An 18271-nucleotide genomic window follows, 5' to 3' on the forward strand; every position below is an offset into this window, starting at 1 on the left:
TCCATGAAGATGATTCCGAGGAATCTATTGACGAGGGCATAGATTGCGCAAGAAGAAGTCGATGAGGGCGCAGGTTGTGCATGAAGAAGTCGACAAGGGCACGCGATGCACATGAAGAAATCCACGAGGGTGCGGATCACGCATGAAGAAATCCACAAGAGCACGGATTGCGCATCAAGAAATCCACAAGGGCGTACGATGCGCATGAAGAAGTCCACGAACGCGTGGACCGCGCATGAAGAAGTCCATGAGGGTGCACGATGCACATAAAGAAGCACATGCACAACCCGTGCACATGACTTTTCCTAAGATATCATGCCTCACCGTCGGCCTCTCGTTGTCCACATGATATCTGAACTGCATCTTGGTGTCATGTGCTATAGGACACTCACTGCATTATCTGGACATGTGCATTGAACTCACTAATTTTTTATTGAAAACCCACCAACCCACCTGCATGCGCGTAATATTCGTGGCACTAGACTTGAACCGTATTGGGCGGAGTCATGCATCACGACTCCACCATCACATCGCTAGTGCTTCCCCCTGCTCCACCTCACTTTGTCAAAGAGATGAGACAGGCATGTTTAGATTAGTGCTAAAATGAACTGTCAAAAATTTGGCAAAACCAAAATTTTAGTAAAGTGATAACAATGCAAAGTTTTGATAAGGTAGGCTAAATGTGTTGTTGCCAAAATTCTCTAGATATTACTAATATTTGGTAATGAACTAAATGCATCCATATATTTATCAATTTTACATAAAAAATTGTAAGCTATAAATTGGCACTAATCGAAACATGCCAACATGTCATATAAAATGTGGGCAACAATAAGTTAGAGATAACTATGCTAGTAGAGTCTACTATGTTCTTAAAAAAAAGGTAGAGTCCACCATATGCGAATTCGAGAAGTAATAAAAGTGTATAACCAATCAAGCAAACGCTAGGTTAACAAATTATGAGTTTGTGACACCTTTTGGACGCCAACAAAATCAAACTAAGAAACGACGAGAGTAGCACTGTAACCCTTCAACATCTCTAATCTCTTCACCGACGAACTGGGACAAGAAAAAATCTCACAAAGGGACAGCCCTTCATTTCCCCCGTATCCCAATCATTCCAAGCAAAAACAACACGATTACACAGTACTCTCTTCGTTTTATATTATAAATTATTACGATTTATTTTCTAATCAAATTATTTTTATTTTGACTAACTTTACAAAAAGAATGTAACAAATTTTTTAATACAAAATAAATATATTGTCAAAATATACTCAGTATTACCTTTAATAAAACTGATTTAATATTCTCAATGTTGCTAACTTTTTTTATAAATTTAATTAAACCTTAAAAAAAGTTTGATTTAAAATGACGAAACGGAGGGAGAAGAGTAGGTCCCCGTCCACGTCAGCGCCACATCGGCTCGGTGGGCCCCACCCCTCGCCGCGGGCCCCAGCCGACAGTGCCGCCGCACGCTGCAAAAGCGGTCCACGTAGACCACGTGCTCCCTTCCCCTAAAGCCGAGAAGAAGAAGAGAAGCAGCACCAAAAAAAAAAAAAAAAAAAAAAAAAGGAAAAAAGCGAAGAGAAGAGAGAGAGAGTGTGAAGCGAAGCGAGGAACATTTGTGCTTTTCCTCCGCTTCCTTGTCTCCTCCTTCCTTTGACGCAAATCCATTATTCTCTCCGCTTATTCCCCCCCTCCACCTCTCGCCGCCTCCTCCTCCGCCGCCGCCGCCGCCGTCTCCGGCGAGCGAGGCAGGTGGACTGTCCTGCTGTCTACCTGGTTCAGCTGCTGCGGTAAGCCGGGCGTGGTGGTGAGCTTGGGTTGGGTGAGGGTGGGGGGTGGTGGTGGTGGTGGTGGGGTTGAGGGAGATTTGGTGGTGTAGGTGGGGGTGATTTGATTTGGTTTGGTTTGATTTGTGGGCGTGTTCCTCGGCGGAAATACTGGTGGGATTTTGTTTCCGCGGTGGCGGCGGTGGTGATTTTTGGTGCTTTCGTTGATGCGTGAGGGCGGCGGTTTTGTGGCCGATCTGATGCGTCCGTGGCGCCCGGAGTGAGGTGGTTTTGCGCGATTTGGAGGAGGAGGAGGTGGTGGTGGTGGTGGAGGGGATCTCTCCTCTTTGTGAGGTTTTTGGGAGAGTGTGTGTAGTGCGAGGAGGGGATGGGGGTGGCGCCGCCGGAGCTGGGGCAGTTCGACGGGTGGGAGAGCTCCGGGGAGGAGGAGAGGGAGAGGTGGGGGTGGTGCCGCCGCAGCCGGAGCCGCAGCGGGAGCCGCAGCGGCAGCGGCAGCGGAAGCAGCAGGCGGCGGCTGCCACGGAAGGGCAGCGGCGGCGGTGGTGGCGGGGAGGACGCCACGGTGGCCACCGGGTGCTGCATCCGGCTGTGGCCGATGGGGAGCTGCCCGCCGCCGCCGCGGTCCAAGGTGGACACCTCCACCAGCAGCGCCAGCACGCACGGCGGTAACGTCCCTTTCGTCCTTTCTAAAGATGAGCTAACCTGCAACGACTACAATTGGAATTTGGAATCTGTTATGTAAATGGATTTTGGCCATAAATATGTCTGGATATTTAGATGTGATGTAACCACATGGCCTTGATTAGCGCTGAGGTTATAGTAGGTTAGAATGTAAATGTCGAGTACGTGTGCATAGGCATATAGTTTTCTAGAGAGCTGAGTGCAGCTATGTGTTTGTAGTTAGAATCCTCAGCGCTTTGCGCGCGTCCCTGTTTTGGGCATTGAATGTACAAATTGACTAGTAATTATTATGACAAGCGTGTAGGACACGTAATTATTGGCAAACAGTCGGCAAATCATAGAGATCATCCAGCATCATATTTCAAGCTGAGCTGTAGTTCTTATTACTACCTATTACCGTTTAAATTGGAAGATGGATATTGGATGAGCGTATGGGACCAGTGGCATGAGTGTTTTTGGGGGTTTCTATTCTATTTTTAGTATGTCATGTGGTTTTTCTTGCTCCTTGCATGCCACACTTAATCTCGTAGCAAATTAATTAGAACGGCACACATAAATGAGCACCATTGGTTTCTCCAGTCAGGAATGGTTGTTGATATGTTAGGATCAGCCACCTGACTTTGATGGTGTTTTGACAGCAGATGTGGTGTTTGAAATCATGAGTCATCATTCATCAAGGCTGCTTGGCTGCTTTAAGCATTCATTGATGGACATGAATGAATGGTACATGAGAAAGTCATATTTTCTTGGGATCCATACCCCAAAAGACCAAAACTAAACTTTACACTCCACTGTGTCCTTCAGCTGTATCCCAGAATTTACTGTACAGTTTGCCACTTTCATTACTTGTGTTTATCTGAATTAGTGTTGTGGGGTTTATTTATTGTTGAGGAGATAGTCTTTCGTTTCTCATTAGTATGCCATATTAAAACTGTTATCCATTTCATGGAACAGCAGAAAAGTCAACCGAAAATGGTAGCAGGAACCATCCAGTTGTATCAGTAGTCTCAGGCTCAACAACTACTAGTAATGCTGAGAGCAGTTCATCAGCATCTAAAGCTGGAGAGGAAATAAAAGTTGCCTCACAGTTGCGCAAGTTTGCATTCAATGATCTAAAATGTGCCACCCGGAACTTCAGGCCTGAGAGTATCCTTGGAGAAGGGGGTTTTGGATGTGTTTTTAAAGGGTGGATTGAAGAGAATGGAACTGCACCTGTGAAACCTGGTACGGGCCTTACAGTTGCTGTCAAAACACTCAATCATGATGGGCTTCAAGGGCACAAAGAATGGGTGGTATGTGCTTTGTTATTCTTATTGTTCAATTTGCTTTTGTTCCGTTCATGTTTAGTACTGTTCCCATTAGAACCCCCAATGACTGTGACATTTGTTCTGCTTCATTTCAGGCAGAGGTTGATTTCCTTGGTAACCTTCACCATCCCAATTTGGTGAGGCTGATTGGATATTGTGTTGAAGATGACCAAAGATTGCTGGTGTATGAATTCATGCCTCGTGGAAGTTTAGATAACCATCTGTTCAGAAGTACGTGTCTGACCAGTTTCTCAAGCCATTGAAACTTCAATTTTTATACAATGCCTGTGCTTTAATGAATGAATTTATCATTAATCATATTTGAGTAGCTCTTCTGAAGTGTTTGGTCATTGTATCTTGCTGCTGGAAAAAATATTAAATAGATAGAAATATTGAATCTTATATGAATTATGATTCATCTATAGGGTCTCTTCCTCTCCCTTGGTCCATCAGAATGAAGGTTGCTCTTGGAGCAGCAAAGGGTCTTGCTTTCCTTCATGAAGAAGCAGAAAGACCAGTTATTTACCGTGATTTTAAAACATCTAATATACTGCTAGATGCTGTAAGTTTTAAGTCCTTGAATTGGATTACGTATTGCACACCACATGATTCACATCTTGTAATTTTATATATTATGCTACTCTTGCAGGATTACAATGCAAAACTCTCAGATTTTGGGCTTGCCAAAGATGGCCCTGTAGGTGACAAAACTCACGTGTCTACTCGAGTAATGGGAACATATGGTTATGCAGCTCCGGAGTATGTTATGACAGGTAAGTGCTTCATCAGTCATCACTCGGACAAAACATAACTGGTTTGAAGATAGTTTCACTTCCACTTTGTTTTATCTCTCCTATGTATGCCAAAAACAAGTCAGATATGGCGATTTACTATTACAGTTCTTGCATCAACGATCAGCTTATGCACCCTATGGTCTTTCGGTCTCTCTTATCGGCGACACTTCAATCTATGGAATGGAAATGATTATAAGAAGAATTGTCATGATATAGTAGATTAGTGGTTAATGTACAAAATATTGTGAATGTAATATACAAAATATTTTAGTTAGTTCCTCGGATGTAAAACTAGAAGTAATGATATGTATACAATGTATCAATTAGTTTCTTTGGTGATGATTAATGTAATTAATGTCAGCTCTATTTATGAACTATATTAAGCCTTTACACTTGATCTTGGGAAAATAATGTAGAAGGGAAATACCATTATATTTAATTACTTGTCATTACAATTAATAGTAGTTGCACAAGTGTGTCTTGTTTGATTAGAAATCCCAGCACTGTTGTGAAAACACATTTGCAGGGGCAAAACAAATATGTCTAAGAGTGCAACTGTAGAGTTAAGTGATGTTGTCCATATCGCAGATGTTTGTCATTCATTTGATTTCCAGGAAAATGTATTATTGCCTGCATATCATCAACAATCTTCTTAATATTAGGCTAATGCTGGGCACTGGATTTTTCAATGATTATTTGTGCAAATGAAGTTCAAACACAGATTTGTTGCCTTTGGTATTTATGCGATTTTCATTATGGCACTTCTTATAATTTTGTTGTATTTTTTTTCCACTTTTCAGGCCATTTGACATCAAAGAGTGATGTCTATAGTTTTGGTGTGGTGCTACTTGAGATGATGTCAGGGCGCAGGTCAATGGACAAGAACCGCCCAAATGGTGAGCACAACCTTGTTGAGTGGGCACGCCCCCTCCTAGGAGAAAGGCAGCGCTTCTACAAGCTAATTGACCCTCGTTTGGAGGGTAACTTCTCGGTCAAAGGTGCCCAGAAGGCAGCACAGTTAGCACGTGCCTGTCTCAACCGGGACCCGAAAGCCCGGCCACTGATGAGCCAAGTGGTAGAGGTTCTCAAGCCACTGCTCAACCTCAAGGACATGGCTAGCTCCTCGTACTTCTATCAGACAATGCAAGCTGAGAGAATGGCGCACTCGAGCAGCATGAATGGTAGGAGCCATGCCCTTAAGGTGCAGGGTTCATTTGCTCGGAACGGGCAGCAACCGATGAGGAGCCTGTCCGATGGCCCCCGTGCTTCCCCGTTCCGCTACTCACCCAAGCCGAACGTGAAATAACTAGAGGCGCATAATCCTGGTCTAGTTGGTGGAACTTGGTTGGGGCTGAGTGGCTTGGCTGAACATTGTTGTGCAATCTGAATTGATCTTTCCTGTAGATTGACATGTGAAAATGGATATAGGTGAAAAGGAGCTGTAGGTACCAGATTTCCCTTGTGGATGTTTGCACTGAGGTTTTAACTGGATGCTGATAGACCCTTTTCTATATATTTTTCCTCCAAAGTAAGCTAGCTTTGGTTAATTTAATTACACAATGATCCTCCTAATGATTGCCCTTACATCATTTCGGAGGCATAGGTGCATCCTACCAGACTGTTTATGCGAAACTGCACATACCCTAAAATGCAAAAATGGTTGGTAGATATGCCAATGTGGTTCTGTTGTGAGTGCATTATTGTTCTCCAAAAATGCTCTCTTGTTGATCTATAGGCATTTTCCCAGCTGTGCATCTCTTGTTCTCTTGTTGATGCATATTTGCAGAGCGCCATACTGTTTTCTTGCAGCAAGCCAAGTCTTGGTTGCAGACTTGCAGCAGAGGCAACGTGATTCTCTGCGTTTTGCCTAGAAACGGATAGTGATACACACCCCGCGGTTTTACCTGCATTTCGCTTAAAGAAGGCAATGCCATCATTTCTACACTGTTTCCTGGAAGGTGCAAAACATCAATTTCCTGCATGGTCATAAATTTTCTTGGCTCATGAACACGCTGTGAATGTGAGGTTGTGTTCTTTTCTGCGTATTCACCAGATTATTGCCGTGTATTACTTGCTCCACGCTTCTAAAGATATATTCCCTCCGTCTAAATATTTGACGCCGTTACTTTTTTAAATATGTTTGACCGTTTATCTTATTAAAAAAATTTAAGTAATTATTATTTATTTCCTTATCATTTAATTCATTGTTAAATATACTTATATGTATACATATAGTTTTACATATTTCACAAAAGTTTTTAAATAAGACGAACGGTCAAACATGTGATAAAAAGTCAACGGTGTCAAATATTTAGAAACGGAGGGAGTATCTTTGAAAAGTTCTCTTTAGTATATTGCTTGTTATTTCAAAACCTCGTGTCCACGAATAATCTATTTATTAGAATGTTACCATATGTTTGGTCTCGAAATCAGCATTCACATATTTAGTCATGTTTGTGATGGAAGAATTTTGGTGGCGAAAATTCGATTTTATTCCCTTGTTCCAAACAGAGGCTTTGGTGCGCGTGAGTGTCATTACCTACCTAAATGTTGATTCATCTATCCTATAGTTGAACAAATGGTTTCACTCATTCACTCATCACTCATTCTTTCATTCCTCGCTCAACGGTCCAGATTATCTAATCTCAATCTTAACGTACGGAATAGCTCCCCTCCCCCTCCACCTCCCCACATCGCATCCTCCGCTTCCTCCCCTGATGCGCACCGCGAACCCACGCACCGCCCCCTCTAGCTCTCACTCCTCCCGCCGCCTCCATCGCTCTCCAAACCCTAAACCTAACTTCCCCGCCGAACGCCGCCAGTCCACCGTCGTGCGTCACTCCGCCGCTCGTCGCCCTTCTCGCCGGTTTCCTCTGCACCGCCTCCGATCTCCACCGGGAACTCCCGCCGCCGAAACTGCGGCGCGCTGTCTATAGGGACGGTTTCCGTCGCATCTCCATCAGGTCGAAGGCGATTCCTCGACGTCCATACTACCATCACAGCATCCAGTATGTTCCCCCTTTCTTACTTTTTCTTCCTGGTTGATTTGTACCACTTCAATGTCAATTGTTCTTTTCCCAGTCCTGGCTCCGATCCCCCCCTCTCTCTCCCTCGCAAACCCTAGCTCCTCGCGATCCCCATCCTCCGCCGCACCGCGCAGCCGCCGATCTCCGTCGCGCGTCCAAGAGTTGCCGCCCGTCTTCCGTGGCCACGCCACTGCCGATCCCCGTCGACCATGACCATGACCACGCTGCCTGCCGATCCTCCATCACCGCCTTCACGAGTCACCACCCGTCATCCACGACTACGTCGCTGCTGATCCCCAACGGCACACGGCTCTGGACCACCAACGTCCTGGAAATTCGCCATCTGAACTCCTAAGCCTAAGTGAGTGGCTCCTTCAGTTCCTCCTCTTCTGCCATGTCTTCGTTGATGCAGCATGGTAGAAAAATTGATGGAGACTGTATTTGATTGACTGTTCGTACTAAACATGCAGGGCTGTGAGGACCTTGTTTTTCTTTTTTCCAGATCAAGCCAATCGGGCAGATGAGCCATTTCAGAAACATGGTCTCCCCCCAACTTAAAAAAATAAATAAAACAGAAACATGATTGTCCAAGGCTATAAAATTCATATACAATATATATGCCAAATTCAGAAAAACAAAACTTGCCATGGGTCAATATATCTTTCTTCCGAATGTTTAGAAAAATGATTGTGTACAATATCAGTGATCCTAGAAGAAAAATGAATTCGTGGTTTAGAAGAAAAATAAATGTGTACAATATCACTGACACTAGAAGTCAGATGTGATACATCTTTGAGTGTCTGCTTGTCTGCTTGTTTTCTTTTGCCAAACAGACTGCATTTTAGGAATTTATTAACCAAATAATTTGTCCTGGTTATTACGTAAAATAACTTGTTGCTCTCAAGTACAAGATTTAGTGATCAAAGATGGATGAACTAATTAAACGTTCATGTTTCCGCCATCCATTGCTTTTGGTAGACAAATTAAGCTAGAGTATAAATAATTTATTTTACACCTTCGTGATGGTTTAGTAAAGCTTGTTTTTGGTGAACCATTAAGCTGGACACACTAATGGTTCCCATGGACTGAAGTTCCTGATTCCATTTAACAGGGAGTCTCCCGCTGCGTCGTTTGCTGACAGCATGCGATCCGCCTTCCTCACACCCAAGCTCCCCCAACCTCCAACTCAAAAGGTGTTATTAGGATTTCTCCTTTCTGTATGTGGAATCAGGGGGGCCTATGGTTGTGTGTTTGATGTTTACTCGATTTTGTGGTGCAGGTTTTAGAATCTGTAAGAGGTCGGCGCCGTGCCTGGATGCCGCCTTCATGCCACTCCCGAGCAGTATGAGCGGCGGGGTTGGGGTCGATGCCAAGGTGGTCTCGTGGTACCTAAGCTCGACTGAGGCGCAGCCCGTGCTGATCAACAACGTAACTTCCGCCACCGTCTTCACCATCGCCAACCTTTGCTCTCAGGTGGGGTTGCAGTACCTTCTCGCTAAATGTGTGCTGAAGGCTAGGCTTGTATACCTGGGTTCAGTTACCCAAACAAACATAGTAGTATACCGTTTAACTGTTATTGCCTGAATTTTGAAGTTGCATCTTAGGAAAGAGGACATGTAACACAAGAAGAAATATATGCTTTTGGACAAAATATGTTGTTTAATCAACATTTGGAAAGAATGTCGGGGTGGCTATTTAACCTTTGAACCCAACCTATGATTAAACCATGCCATGATTAAAACCCAAAACCATCTGTATGGTAATTTCCATGGCAGCACTATGGCTTGTATCCAACCTTGTTCTGAGCAATATGGGATATGCCCATTAATAGAATTAAAACTCTTGCCACGGTGACCATCAATATCTCTCATGTTTGGTGGTTGTTCCATAAATTGATTCACTGGTTCATTTTGCTGGTTTTTAATTTTTTATTACATTCTTGGCAAACTGACATTTGTATCTTAAAAGGGTGTTGTTTTGCATGGGTGCAGATCATCAGCATATGTACCATCAAAGGGAATCTAGCCTAACCTGGCACCTCAACCTGAAAGGCTTGTATCAAGATCTTATCCTTTTCTTCGATGGGTATTTGAATTAGGACCTAGCATGCATATTATCATTGTGTTATGTGATTAAGTACACAGGGAATGATTGCACATATTCTTTCCAAAGTTTAGTTGCCCATTGTCTTCTGTCATTGCAGAATAGCAGGATCACAATAAAATAATGATGTCATGTTAGCTCATTTTGATTGTTCTATTTATAACAATAACAGGAAGTCAGGGAACACCATGACCTCTTAGAGATACAATATTATCAAAATGGCCTGTATAAATTGGGATATACACAAATGGCTGATTTTATTCTTAATTACTTCTCTAGAAATGCAAAAGTTGGAAATCTTTGTGGCTTCTCGAATGGCTTTTCTTCAATTACTTTTGTACAAATACAAAGGATATAAATTTTGTGGCTTAGCTTCTTGGTCCTGTATGACATTTTGACTTTTAATTGTTGACCAAATCTATGGAAAGGATACTGATCTACTATATTTTGATCTCTGCTCATGACTTTACATGAAGCTTGAAAACCCATGCATGATCCCTAGCAGAGGTCTTATATATTTATGTGAAGCTTAAATCTATACTACTCCAATACTACATTAACAAAAACATATTTTACATTTTGGTTGTTTGGTTTACATCAAAAAAATATAACCGTAGCGTTAGTACGGGCATATTACTAGGACTGTTTTTGAGCTAATTATTGTATTTCTCTTATTTTTACAGCTGAAGCTGAAAAACAAGATTGAGGAACATCTGTGGAGTCAATTGTATTATGCAGTCTGAACAAATTATGTTTGGTGGTATGTGTATAAGAATAGCTATTTTTTATGGTCTATAAGAAAAATACAAATAATAAACTCTATTGTAAACGAGATAATCAAACATTATATGGTTATAGATGGTTTGGACTTTTATGTCTATGCACTAATGGTGAAGTGGTACATTAGGAACTGCATTGGTTTCGAAAGATAGAAAAAGATGTGATGGAAAACATCAACGTTCTTCTTTGAATATTAAATAATCTCATTTTGTGCTCTATTGCCGAAACATATATATTCTTTTAAAAGTAAATTTCATGAAACCCCACCTATTATATTTTAAATTGCATAAAATCACATTGACAATATCCTGCTATTTTTTAACATAGTAACAAAATATTTGATCATATATTATATCTCAATTACGCTATCCTGCAGCAGATCAGAGTTAAGGTTAGCAGATCATATCCAAATCTCTATCAGCTGCTATTTTAGCAATATTTCCATGTGTTGCATGCCCATACATGTCAACTCACAAGACATACAAGACAATATTGCTATGTTTTTCCATAAATATCATGATAGCAGCAATGGTAACATTATCCTCCTTAGCCTATATATATGTGGGTGAACCAAGAAAAATTATTGATCACTGATTGCCGGCTGCATAGGACCGCTGAACTTCAACTCATCATCTTGGTATCGTTCTCCAATCTATCTCTCTTGTATTGGAAATTATTATATACTTCAGTTTGCACCTATTGATCTCCTACTTCTTTTGTATTGTAGTAAGGCATGGCATCAATGGATGATGTGGATTTTTCACCACATCAAGCCACATCTAAGGAGTCAATGAACTCTGAGGATGATGCGAAGGTGCAGCCTTCGTCAGGGCAAACAGCAAACAAGGGGAATTATTACATGGGCCACGCGAATGCCATCATGATGATGTTTCAGTTCATATGCGATGGTTGCTGGCGTGTTGAGAGTTCCATGGAAGACTACAAGTGCAAGAAGGTAGAAGAAGGACGAGGTGAGAAAAGAAGGTGGGAGAAGGATATGATCCTCGCTGGTCTTCTCCCATCGAGATAACAATGAAGATTTGCAATGACAACGTTTCCGATGAACCCCCCGAGAATGAACCATGATTTAATAGTCGCTACTGTGTTTTGGCCTTAGGATAAAATAGTATTTACTGTGAATTACACAAGAAAGTTCATTAAACATTGTCGTTTAGGCCTATTTAATACTGCTTGTGAAATGCACAACCAAATTCGATGAAACTTTGTTGTTATGTTGCCTATTCAGTATTGCTTGTGATTGAATCGATTTCTAGGACCGGTACAAATTTCCTGGTTGTTCCTACTGCTGAGACTGAATCAGCAATATCTGAATATTGCCTTTTTATGTGTGTATTGTTTTGCTGAAACTGAATGTGAATCAGTTACTATGACTTTTTGATAGTATGACAATATGATCCAAACATATTTTTATGCGTATATTGCCCTTTTATATTGTATACTTAAGTGATTATATATAATTAAGTCTTGTAAAGTTTTATTGAGCCCACGTAATATCATAGTACTGCACTTTACGTGAAATATATTTTATGTACGATATGATTTAATTAAAGTTCAAATGCACAGATCATATAAAAATATTTTTTGATGACATTAAATTTTAGAAATAATTAAAGACAAATAGAATTGTACCGTAGCGTTTAACACGGGCATATTACAAGTTAGGCCTTGTAAGCTAGTGAGATGATGCAGGATGCCACTTGCAACTTCAAGTATTACTCGAAGATAGTAGCTTGCAAGGAACGATCCAATTATGTGTGCCAGTGCTATTATATTATACCAATAATGTGTCCTTCCTAATTCACGCAGGTCATCATTTAGGCATATAATCTTCCTATATATAGGTGCATTGCATATGGACCATTGGAAACCATGCCTGTTTTCATAATTCATATAGTACATCTTTCCAAACATAAAAAGGAAATGTGACAGAGATGCTTGCACATTTAGAAATATCTCATAACTCATTTTTAGAAAATCGACGATATTTTTAGTCTATGTGGTTTCTCTTCTTGTATTGAAAGTTTACACGGTATTTCCCGGTGGGTTCGTGGAAAATATACTTCAAATTTTTTTTAGATAATCTCTATCTCTTCTCTACTATTTTAAAAATTGAAGATGTTTTTCTGATATTTTGGTACGTTATCTGTATTTGAGTCGGTTTTCATGTTCGTTCCCTTTTGGAAATACAAATCTGTGTATGAGTCAGATTTTAAGTTTGTTTGCTTATGGAAATACAAAAGAGAAGTCTTATAAGAAATTTCTTTAAAAAAACTTGCATGCTAACTTGAGATAAAAGTCGGACTCCTAATTGCATATTATGATTTTCTAAAAAAAATATCCAAGTGAATTCTCACAAAAAATTTTATCGTAACTAAACCGTATAACAATAATACAATTAAAAGAATAGCATTCACCCGTTGCAACGCATAGGCATTTTTTCTACAAAAATTTAAAACTTGCCAATGTTACCGCCAAACTTTCAACCAAAATTTTATCTCATTTTCTAAAAGAAAACGTAATAAATATATCGATCAGGACATGGTAAATATGGACCAAAATAAAACCCTACTAGAAACTTTCTTAAAACATCAACCAAAAATAAAACTATTTCCTAATTACAGTCCTTTCCCGTCACCAAGAAGTATCCGCGACTACCATATTCGACGACAGGCGAATCACCGCCGTCCGATCGTCATCGGGAGAAGATCTGGGCCGTCCATCGCGGTAATTAATTAAATTAAAGAGCACCGCCTCTACTTCTCGACCGCGTCTGTATATATAGACCCCCACACGATGGAGCTCTCAAAACCCCAAAGCAAATCAAAGCCGCAACCGCTCTCGAATCATCTCCTCCCAGTGTTTGCTTCGGCGAATTTGAATTCTTCGTCGGATTCTCCTCTGCCTCGATCGAAGGTAAGAAGGTGGTAAGAAGGTTTTCGAGGATTTCTTGAAGGTTTTCATCTCCTCTCCGACTATTAGATGGATTTTGATAATGCGGGCACGGGCCTGGGGTTCTTTGGGGGGATTTTGTGAGATGGTTATGCTTGTGAAAAATTAAAGTGGAAGAAATATTTTCTTCTTTTTTGTGGGGTATATTCAGCGTGTTTAAATCCTACTAAAAAGCTTGGGTTCGATAGTCGTTTTTGCGGGTTTGTTTGATGGATCTGTTTATGTAGTTTGGGTGTGCTAGTTTAGTTTGCCTTTAGGTGGCCTAGAAATTTGCATCTTGGTGGCGATCGTTTACTTCGATCCAAGTGTTTTTTTAGTGCGCCATCAGTTGTTTGTCTTGCCCTGCTCGCTGATCTGATCAGTTGTTTTTCCTTCTAGTTTTTCTAACGGATAATGCAGAAGGTTTTTGTGACTCATTCTTCGCAATTTTCTAAGTGTTGTGGTGTTTCATGTAGATATATTTTTATAAGTTTCCATGATGTATTATTATTTTGATTGCATATGATCCACCTTTTTACTGTCTCAAGAATGTGCTTATTGGAAATAATTAGATGGGATGAGTTCTTTGGGATGATGTTGTGCCACGAGTTGATATGATTGAGCTGTTTTGTGGTGTCTCAGATTTACTAATTTTCAAAGCATTGAGCTGCATTACGAACTACTTTATATTTGTCATCAGGTAATGTCATTCTGGTTGGGCATGATTCAACATTTCAACTGTTAACTTCAATCTGTACAAATTATTGTGAAGCATATCCTAAAATTTGTAGCCTCGCTTTTCAGTGATACCTTCACTGATTTTGCATTGCAAGCTTCACTTGTGAGATGTTAAATAAATAAAATTATACTTTCTGCAGTATCTGAACCGTCTTTCAAGTTTAAGTCGTTTTCTTTTGCAGGTAAGACATGGGTCAGTGTTTGGGTTTAGTACAGATTGATCAGTCAACTGTAGCCATCAAAGAAAATTTCGGCAAGTTCAGTGAGGTTCTAGAGCCTGGATGCCACTTCTTACCTTGGTGCATAGGACAACAAATTGCTGGTTACCTCTCACTGCGTGTGAAGCAGCTGGATGTCCGCTGCGAAACAAAGACAAAGGTTTACTCCAATCTCGTTCTATTTTTTCTCTGTTTCATGCTTTGCTGGAATATGAACAATATGAGTGAAGAACATATTTCTGTTATCAAGTGAAACCCAGATGCATTTTCATCAACCTCTTTGAGATAACTCACTTGGTATATTTTTTCCTAGCTCTAATGTATGGATATTTGTGAATTTAGGACAATGTCTTTGTCACTGTTGTTGCATCTGTGCAATACCGTGCTCTTGCTGACAAGGCATCTGATGCTTTCTACAAACTAAGCAACACCAGGGAACAAATCCAGTCTTATGTCTTTGATGGTAAATGTTCTGCACTTCCATCTGTATGAAATTCTATTTCACATGTGGAAGCCTCCATCTCTTTTCCTATATAGTTTTGTTTTCATGTGTTCTTTGCTAGGCTAGTTGAAGTTAACAGTTTCAGTTTTTGAGCATCATATATACATGCTAAGTTTTTAATTAGTGAAGGAAAGGAATTCTATGTTTCTCATTGGGCAACATTGCTTATTTTTAGTCATTAGAGCTACTGTTCCAAAGCTGAACTTGGATGATGCATTTGAGCAGAAGAATGATATTGCAAAGGCTGTTGAAGATGAGCTTGAAAAGGTTTGTCTACTATTTGCTATCCTAGAGACAAGAAAACATTTTTTTTTTGGGACTGACTGGATTTATTATTGTTGTAGGCAATGTCTGCATATGGGTATGAGATTGTGCAAACTCTGATCATTGATATTGAGCCTGATGTCCATGTCAAGAGAGCAATGAATGAGATCAACGCAGGCAAGTAACCATTGCCCTTTCCCTGCATAATTGTTGCTTGCTTTCGATCTTCTCGACAAAGATTGAGTTGGCAATAGTTCCTTTCATCAATCACATAATCATTTACACATTGATTGATTGTTTTTGATTCTGTAGCATGTACTCGGAATTATTTCCATCTAACATCTTGATTTATGGTATTGTTGAGCAGCTGCTAGATTGAGGGTGGCAGCCAATGAGAAAGCCGAAGCCGAGAAGATCCTACAGATCAAGAAAGCTGAAGGAGAGGCAGAGTCCAAGTACCTGGCTGGTGTCGGTATTGCGAGGCAGCGTCAGGCCATAGTGGATGGGCTCAGAGACAGCGTGCTCGCCTTCTCGGAGAATGTCCCTGGAACCACTGCAAAGGATATCATGGACATGGTTCTTGTTACCCAGTACTTTGACACCATGAAGGAGATTGGGGCCTCCTCCAAGTCCACCTCAGTGTTCATCCCCCATGGCCCTGGAGCAGTCAAGGATGTCGCGGCGCAGATAAGAGATGGCCTCCTCCAGGCCAACGCCGAACGCAAGGACTGAATGATGGCTTCTGTTTTGCAAGCAGCATGGAGTTCTTCATCACTATCCTAGAACCATATCGTGTGAAATAAACTGTTAGAGCAATGGTTAAGTAATATATTTTAGGTCTACACGCATGCCAATCTCTCTTAAGTTGTGGATCTTATACTTGTTACCTACTAGATGAGTAGATGGTTGTTAAGACTTTCATGAGTTGCGCTCATTACTTATATCCGTAAACCATTTGTCAGACATATATTATAATACTGGTTGGTATATCACCTACAACAGATTGCAAGTTCCAGGATATAATTTGGTGATATTATTCTGTGTTGTATATATGGTTGTGGAAAATCCATCTGAATCAGACTGAGCTTGATGTGTACCATAATATGGATATCAGGCTGTGTTGTGCAAAGCTGGAGGGGTTTATGTGAACAGGGCCTAGAGGCAATGTTCATAATAATGGTGTGCATGTAGCTTGGTTTTTGGTGGCTCAATTAATGGCAGATTCCTACTTTTGCTGCTTGGTTTTGTTCACATGAATTTTCTTGCATATATCAAGAGGCACATTGCATTACTGCATTACACACCAATCAACAATACAATTATACAGAAGAGCAATCCACCATGTAACTAACATCAGTTTTATTCACCATGTCCATGTACATACATACTGATGAATCTGTTGCAGAGGCAGCACTGACACTACCCAAAACACACAAATCTGCCACCACCAATGCTCATGTGCAATACAGAAGTTGGTGCTATCTGCTATGCTTTGCCTTTGTGAAAATGGCATGACAGGGAATGAAAGGAGCATCAGATCTCAGGAACACAAGCTTCGCAGGGTTCTTATCGAACTTGAGCAGGTCGGGCATGGCTGCTGCGGCTGCTGCTTGACGTAGAGACCAAACTGGTTCCAGGCCTCCATGTACTCCTTTCTCCACTCCTCTCGCAGCTCCGCCGAGTCGCGGTACCATTGCCTGATGATTCACAAGTGATGAGTAAATTTCAGGTCAGAAGGGGTACTGAACAAATTGCTTGAGGTAACATGAGAAGAAAAGATGAGTAATTTTGTTTCAGTATTAACTTCTTTTTAAGAAAGACACAGCTTCAGAATCTGCTAAGGTCTAGAAACTGATCAAGCAGTGATTGAACTCATGTGTAGTTACACGTTGGAGCAAGAAATATAATGGATGTTTACTTGGCTGTATTTTCTTTATAAAAACCTTAAATTAGGATCATGATCCACAGATGGAGTCAAGTTGGTTGCTTCCTAATTCACCAACGATTAATCCATCATCAATTCAACTCTCCACTGTGCAGAGCAGAGTTATCAGCTACGATCCAGGCTGTAAGAAAAGGCAGATACCAACAGAAAGCAAGCTACATCATAGCCATTGACTCGGAGAAATCGAGCGAAATGGATTCCATTCACTGCATCGAGCGATCCCGACGCGTCGGGGTGGGCATTACGTCGAACACGCCGCGTGCAACAACCGGGAATCGCGTCGTGCTTGCTCACTGACCTGCACACAAGCGAGCAGCTGAGGAGGTCGACGCAGTCCAGCTGCGAGAACACCCGCGCGATCACGTCCGCCGGCGCCCGCAGCGCCGCCGCCTCGCCTCCGCCGGCAACCATCTCCTCCTCCTCCTGCTGCTGCTTCCGCGGCGGCGCCATCGCCTTCCTCTCCTAGGAAATCCCCACCTGGCCGGTTGAATTTAAGCGATCTTGGCATAAAAATTTAAGGGGAAAACAACAAATTTGCAGCGATTTGTTTAAAGCCCGAGTGGATTGGGATGATCGATTGCTCGGCCCAGGTCAAAGAGAGATGACGCGAGATTTGGGGATAACACGAAGTGAATTCGGGTGATTGCGAAATCGCGGAATAATTTAAAAGGTGCTTTTGGATGGGGAGGGGAAGGGATTATTATTGGATCGTCTTGAAGAATTGATCGATGCTGGGCAGCTGATGGTGATGCACATTGTTATGACTTTTCTTTGAGATCCACAGTGTTGTGGCTTATGCCTATCAAGGTCGTCAGGATCGAATACCAAGTACTATCGTTTTGCTCAAAGTAATCGTTTTGCTCAAAGTAATATCGTATCGTAGTATCGACATATTATAAGATTTACTTTTTAAAGTTTAATTAATATTTATATTAAGTATATATAGCCATTCTATATAAAATAAATGCAGTAATGATATATATCATGCAAATAGAGATATTTATCAAGAGAAACCACGTTGGATATGATATATTTAACTGATTTTTATATAAATTTGAGCATATTTATTTACATTATTTTCAAACCATGTTATTTTAAACAATATTTTGTAGTATCGTAGAGATCGTAGGATCAGGATACCACCTAAGATTTCGTAGGATCGTGTAGT

The 18271-nt window shown here is 41.1% G+C and overlaps 3 protein-coding genes and 1 long non-coding RNA gene across 13 annotated transcripts; 3 read left to right on the top strand and 1 right to left on the bottom strand.

The window, feature by feature from the left end:
* The first annotated feature begins 1559 nt into the window (after positions 1–1559).
* Positions 1560–6530, top strand: LOC127784469 (serine/threonine-protein kinase PBL34-like). 2 transcript variants are annotated; one of them, XM_052311784.1, is made up of 6 exons: positions 1560–2461; positions 3435–3769; positions 3880–4015; positions 4210–4346; positions 4434–4557; positions 5379–6530. In XM_052311784.1, exons 1-6 carry the CDS (start codon positions 2164–2166, stop codon positions 5882–5884), a joined length of 1536 nt encoding a protein of 511 aa, XP_052167744.1. In that variant the 5' UTR covers positions 1560–2163; the 3' UTR covers positions 5885–6530. The 2 variants fall into 2 exon arrangements, with proteins under 2 accessions (XP_052167744.1, XP_052167742.1); XM_052311782.1 differs by having other exon boundaries at positions 1561–2461; positions 3432–3769; positions 5379–6528.
* Positions 6531–7279: 749 nt separating this feature from the next.
* LOC127785099 (uncharacterized) lies at positions 7280–11726 on the top strand. 7 transcript variants are annotated; one of them, XR_008019660.1, is made up of 8 exons: positions 7280–7586; positions 7660–7965; positions 8716–8797; positions 8884–9077; positions 9596–9689; positions 10391–10467; positions 10864–11124; positions 11215–11726. It is a non-coding gene; the product is annotated as an uncharacterized LOC127785099 (long non-coding RNA). The 7 variants fall into 7 exon arrangements; XR_008019661.1 differs by having other exon boundaries at positions 10867–11124; XR_008019662.1 differs by adding an exon at positions 8075–8145 and having other exon boundaries at positions 9596–11124.
* A 1596-nt stretch (positions 11727–13322) lies between these two features.
* Positions 13323–16318, top strand: LOC127783651 (hypersensitive-induced response protein-like protein 2). Of its 3 annotated transcripts, XM_052310843.1 has the most exons (7): positions 13330–13421; positions 14079–14136; positions 14357–14552; positions 14735–14855; positions 15070–15161; positions 15239–15335; positions 15526–16318. In XM_052310843.1, the coding sequence occupies exons 3-7, from the start codon at positions 14364–14366 to the stop codon at positions 15888–15890; spliced, it is 864 nt and encodes a 287-aa protein (XP_052166803.1). In that variant the 5' UTR covers positions 13330–13421; positions 14079–14136; positions 14357–14363; the 3' UTR covers positions 15891–16318. The 3 variants fall into 3 exon arrangements, with proteins under 3 accessions (XP_052166804.1, XP_052166803.1, XP_052166805.1); XM_052310844.1 differs by lacking the exon at positions 14079–14136 and having other exon boundaries at positions 13323–13421; positions 15526–16316; XM_052310845.1 differs by lacking the exon at positions 14079–14136 and having other exon boundaries at positions 13330–13432.
* An 83-nt stretch (positions 16319–16401) lies between these two features.
* On the bottom strand, positions 16402–17877 carry LOC127783652 (uncharacterized). The gene is made up of 2 exons (XM_052310846.1): positions 17402–17877; positions 16402–16855 (listed from the first exon to the last, which is right to left on the bottom strand). Exons 1-2 carry the CDS (start codon positions 17551–17553, stop codon positions 16699–16701), a joined length of 309 nt encoding a protein of 102 aa, XP_052166806.1. The 5' UTR covers positions 17554–17877; the 3' UTR covers positions 16402–16698.
* Positions 17878–18271: the final 394 nt, after the last annotated feature.

The sequence above is a fragment of the Oryza glaberrima genome, chromosome 9 (genome assembly GCF_000147395.1).
Source record: "Oryza glaberrima chromosome 9, OglaRS2, whole genome shotgun sequence".
NCBI classification, from domain to species: Eukaryota; Viridiplantae; Streptophyta; class Magnoliopsida; order Poales; family Poaceae; genus Oryza; species Oryza glaberrima.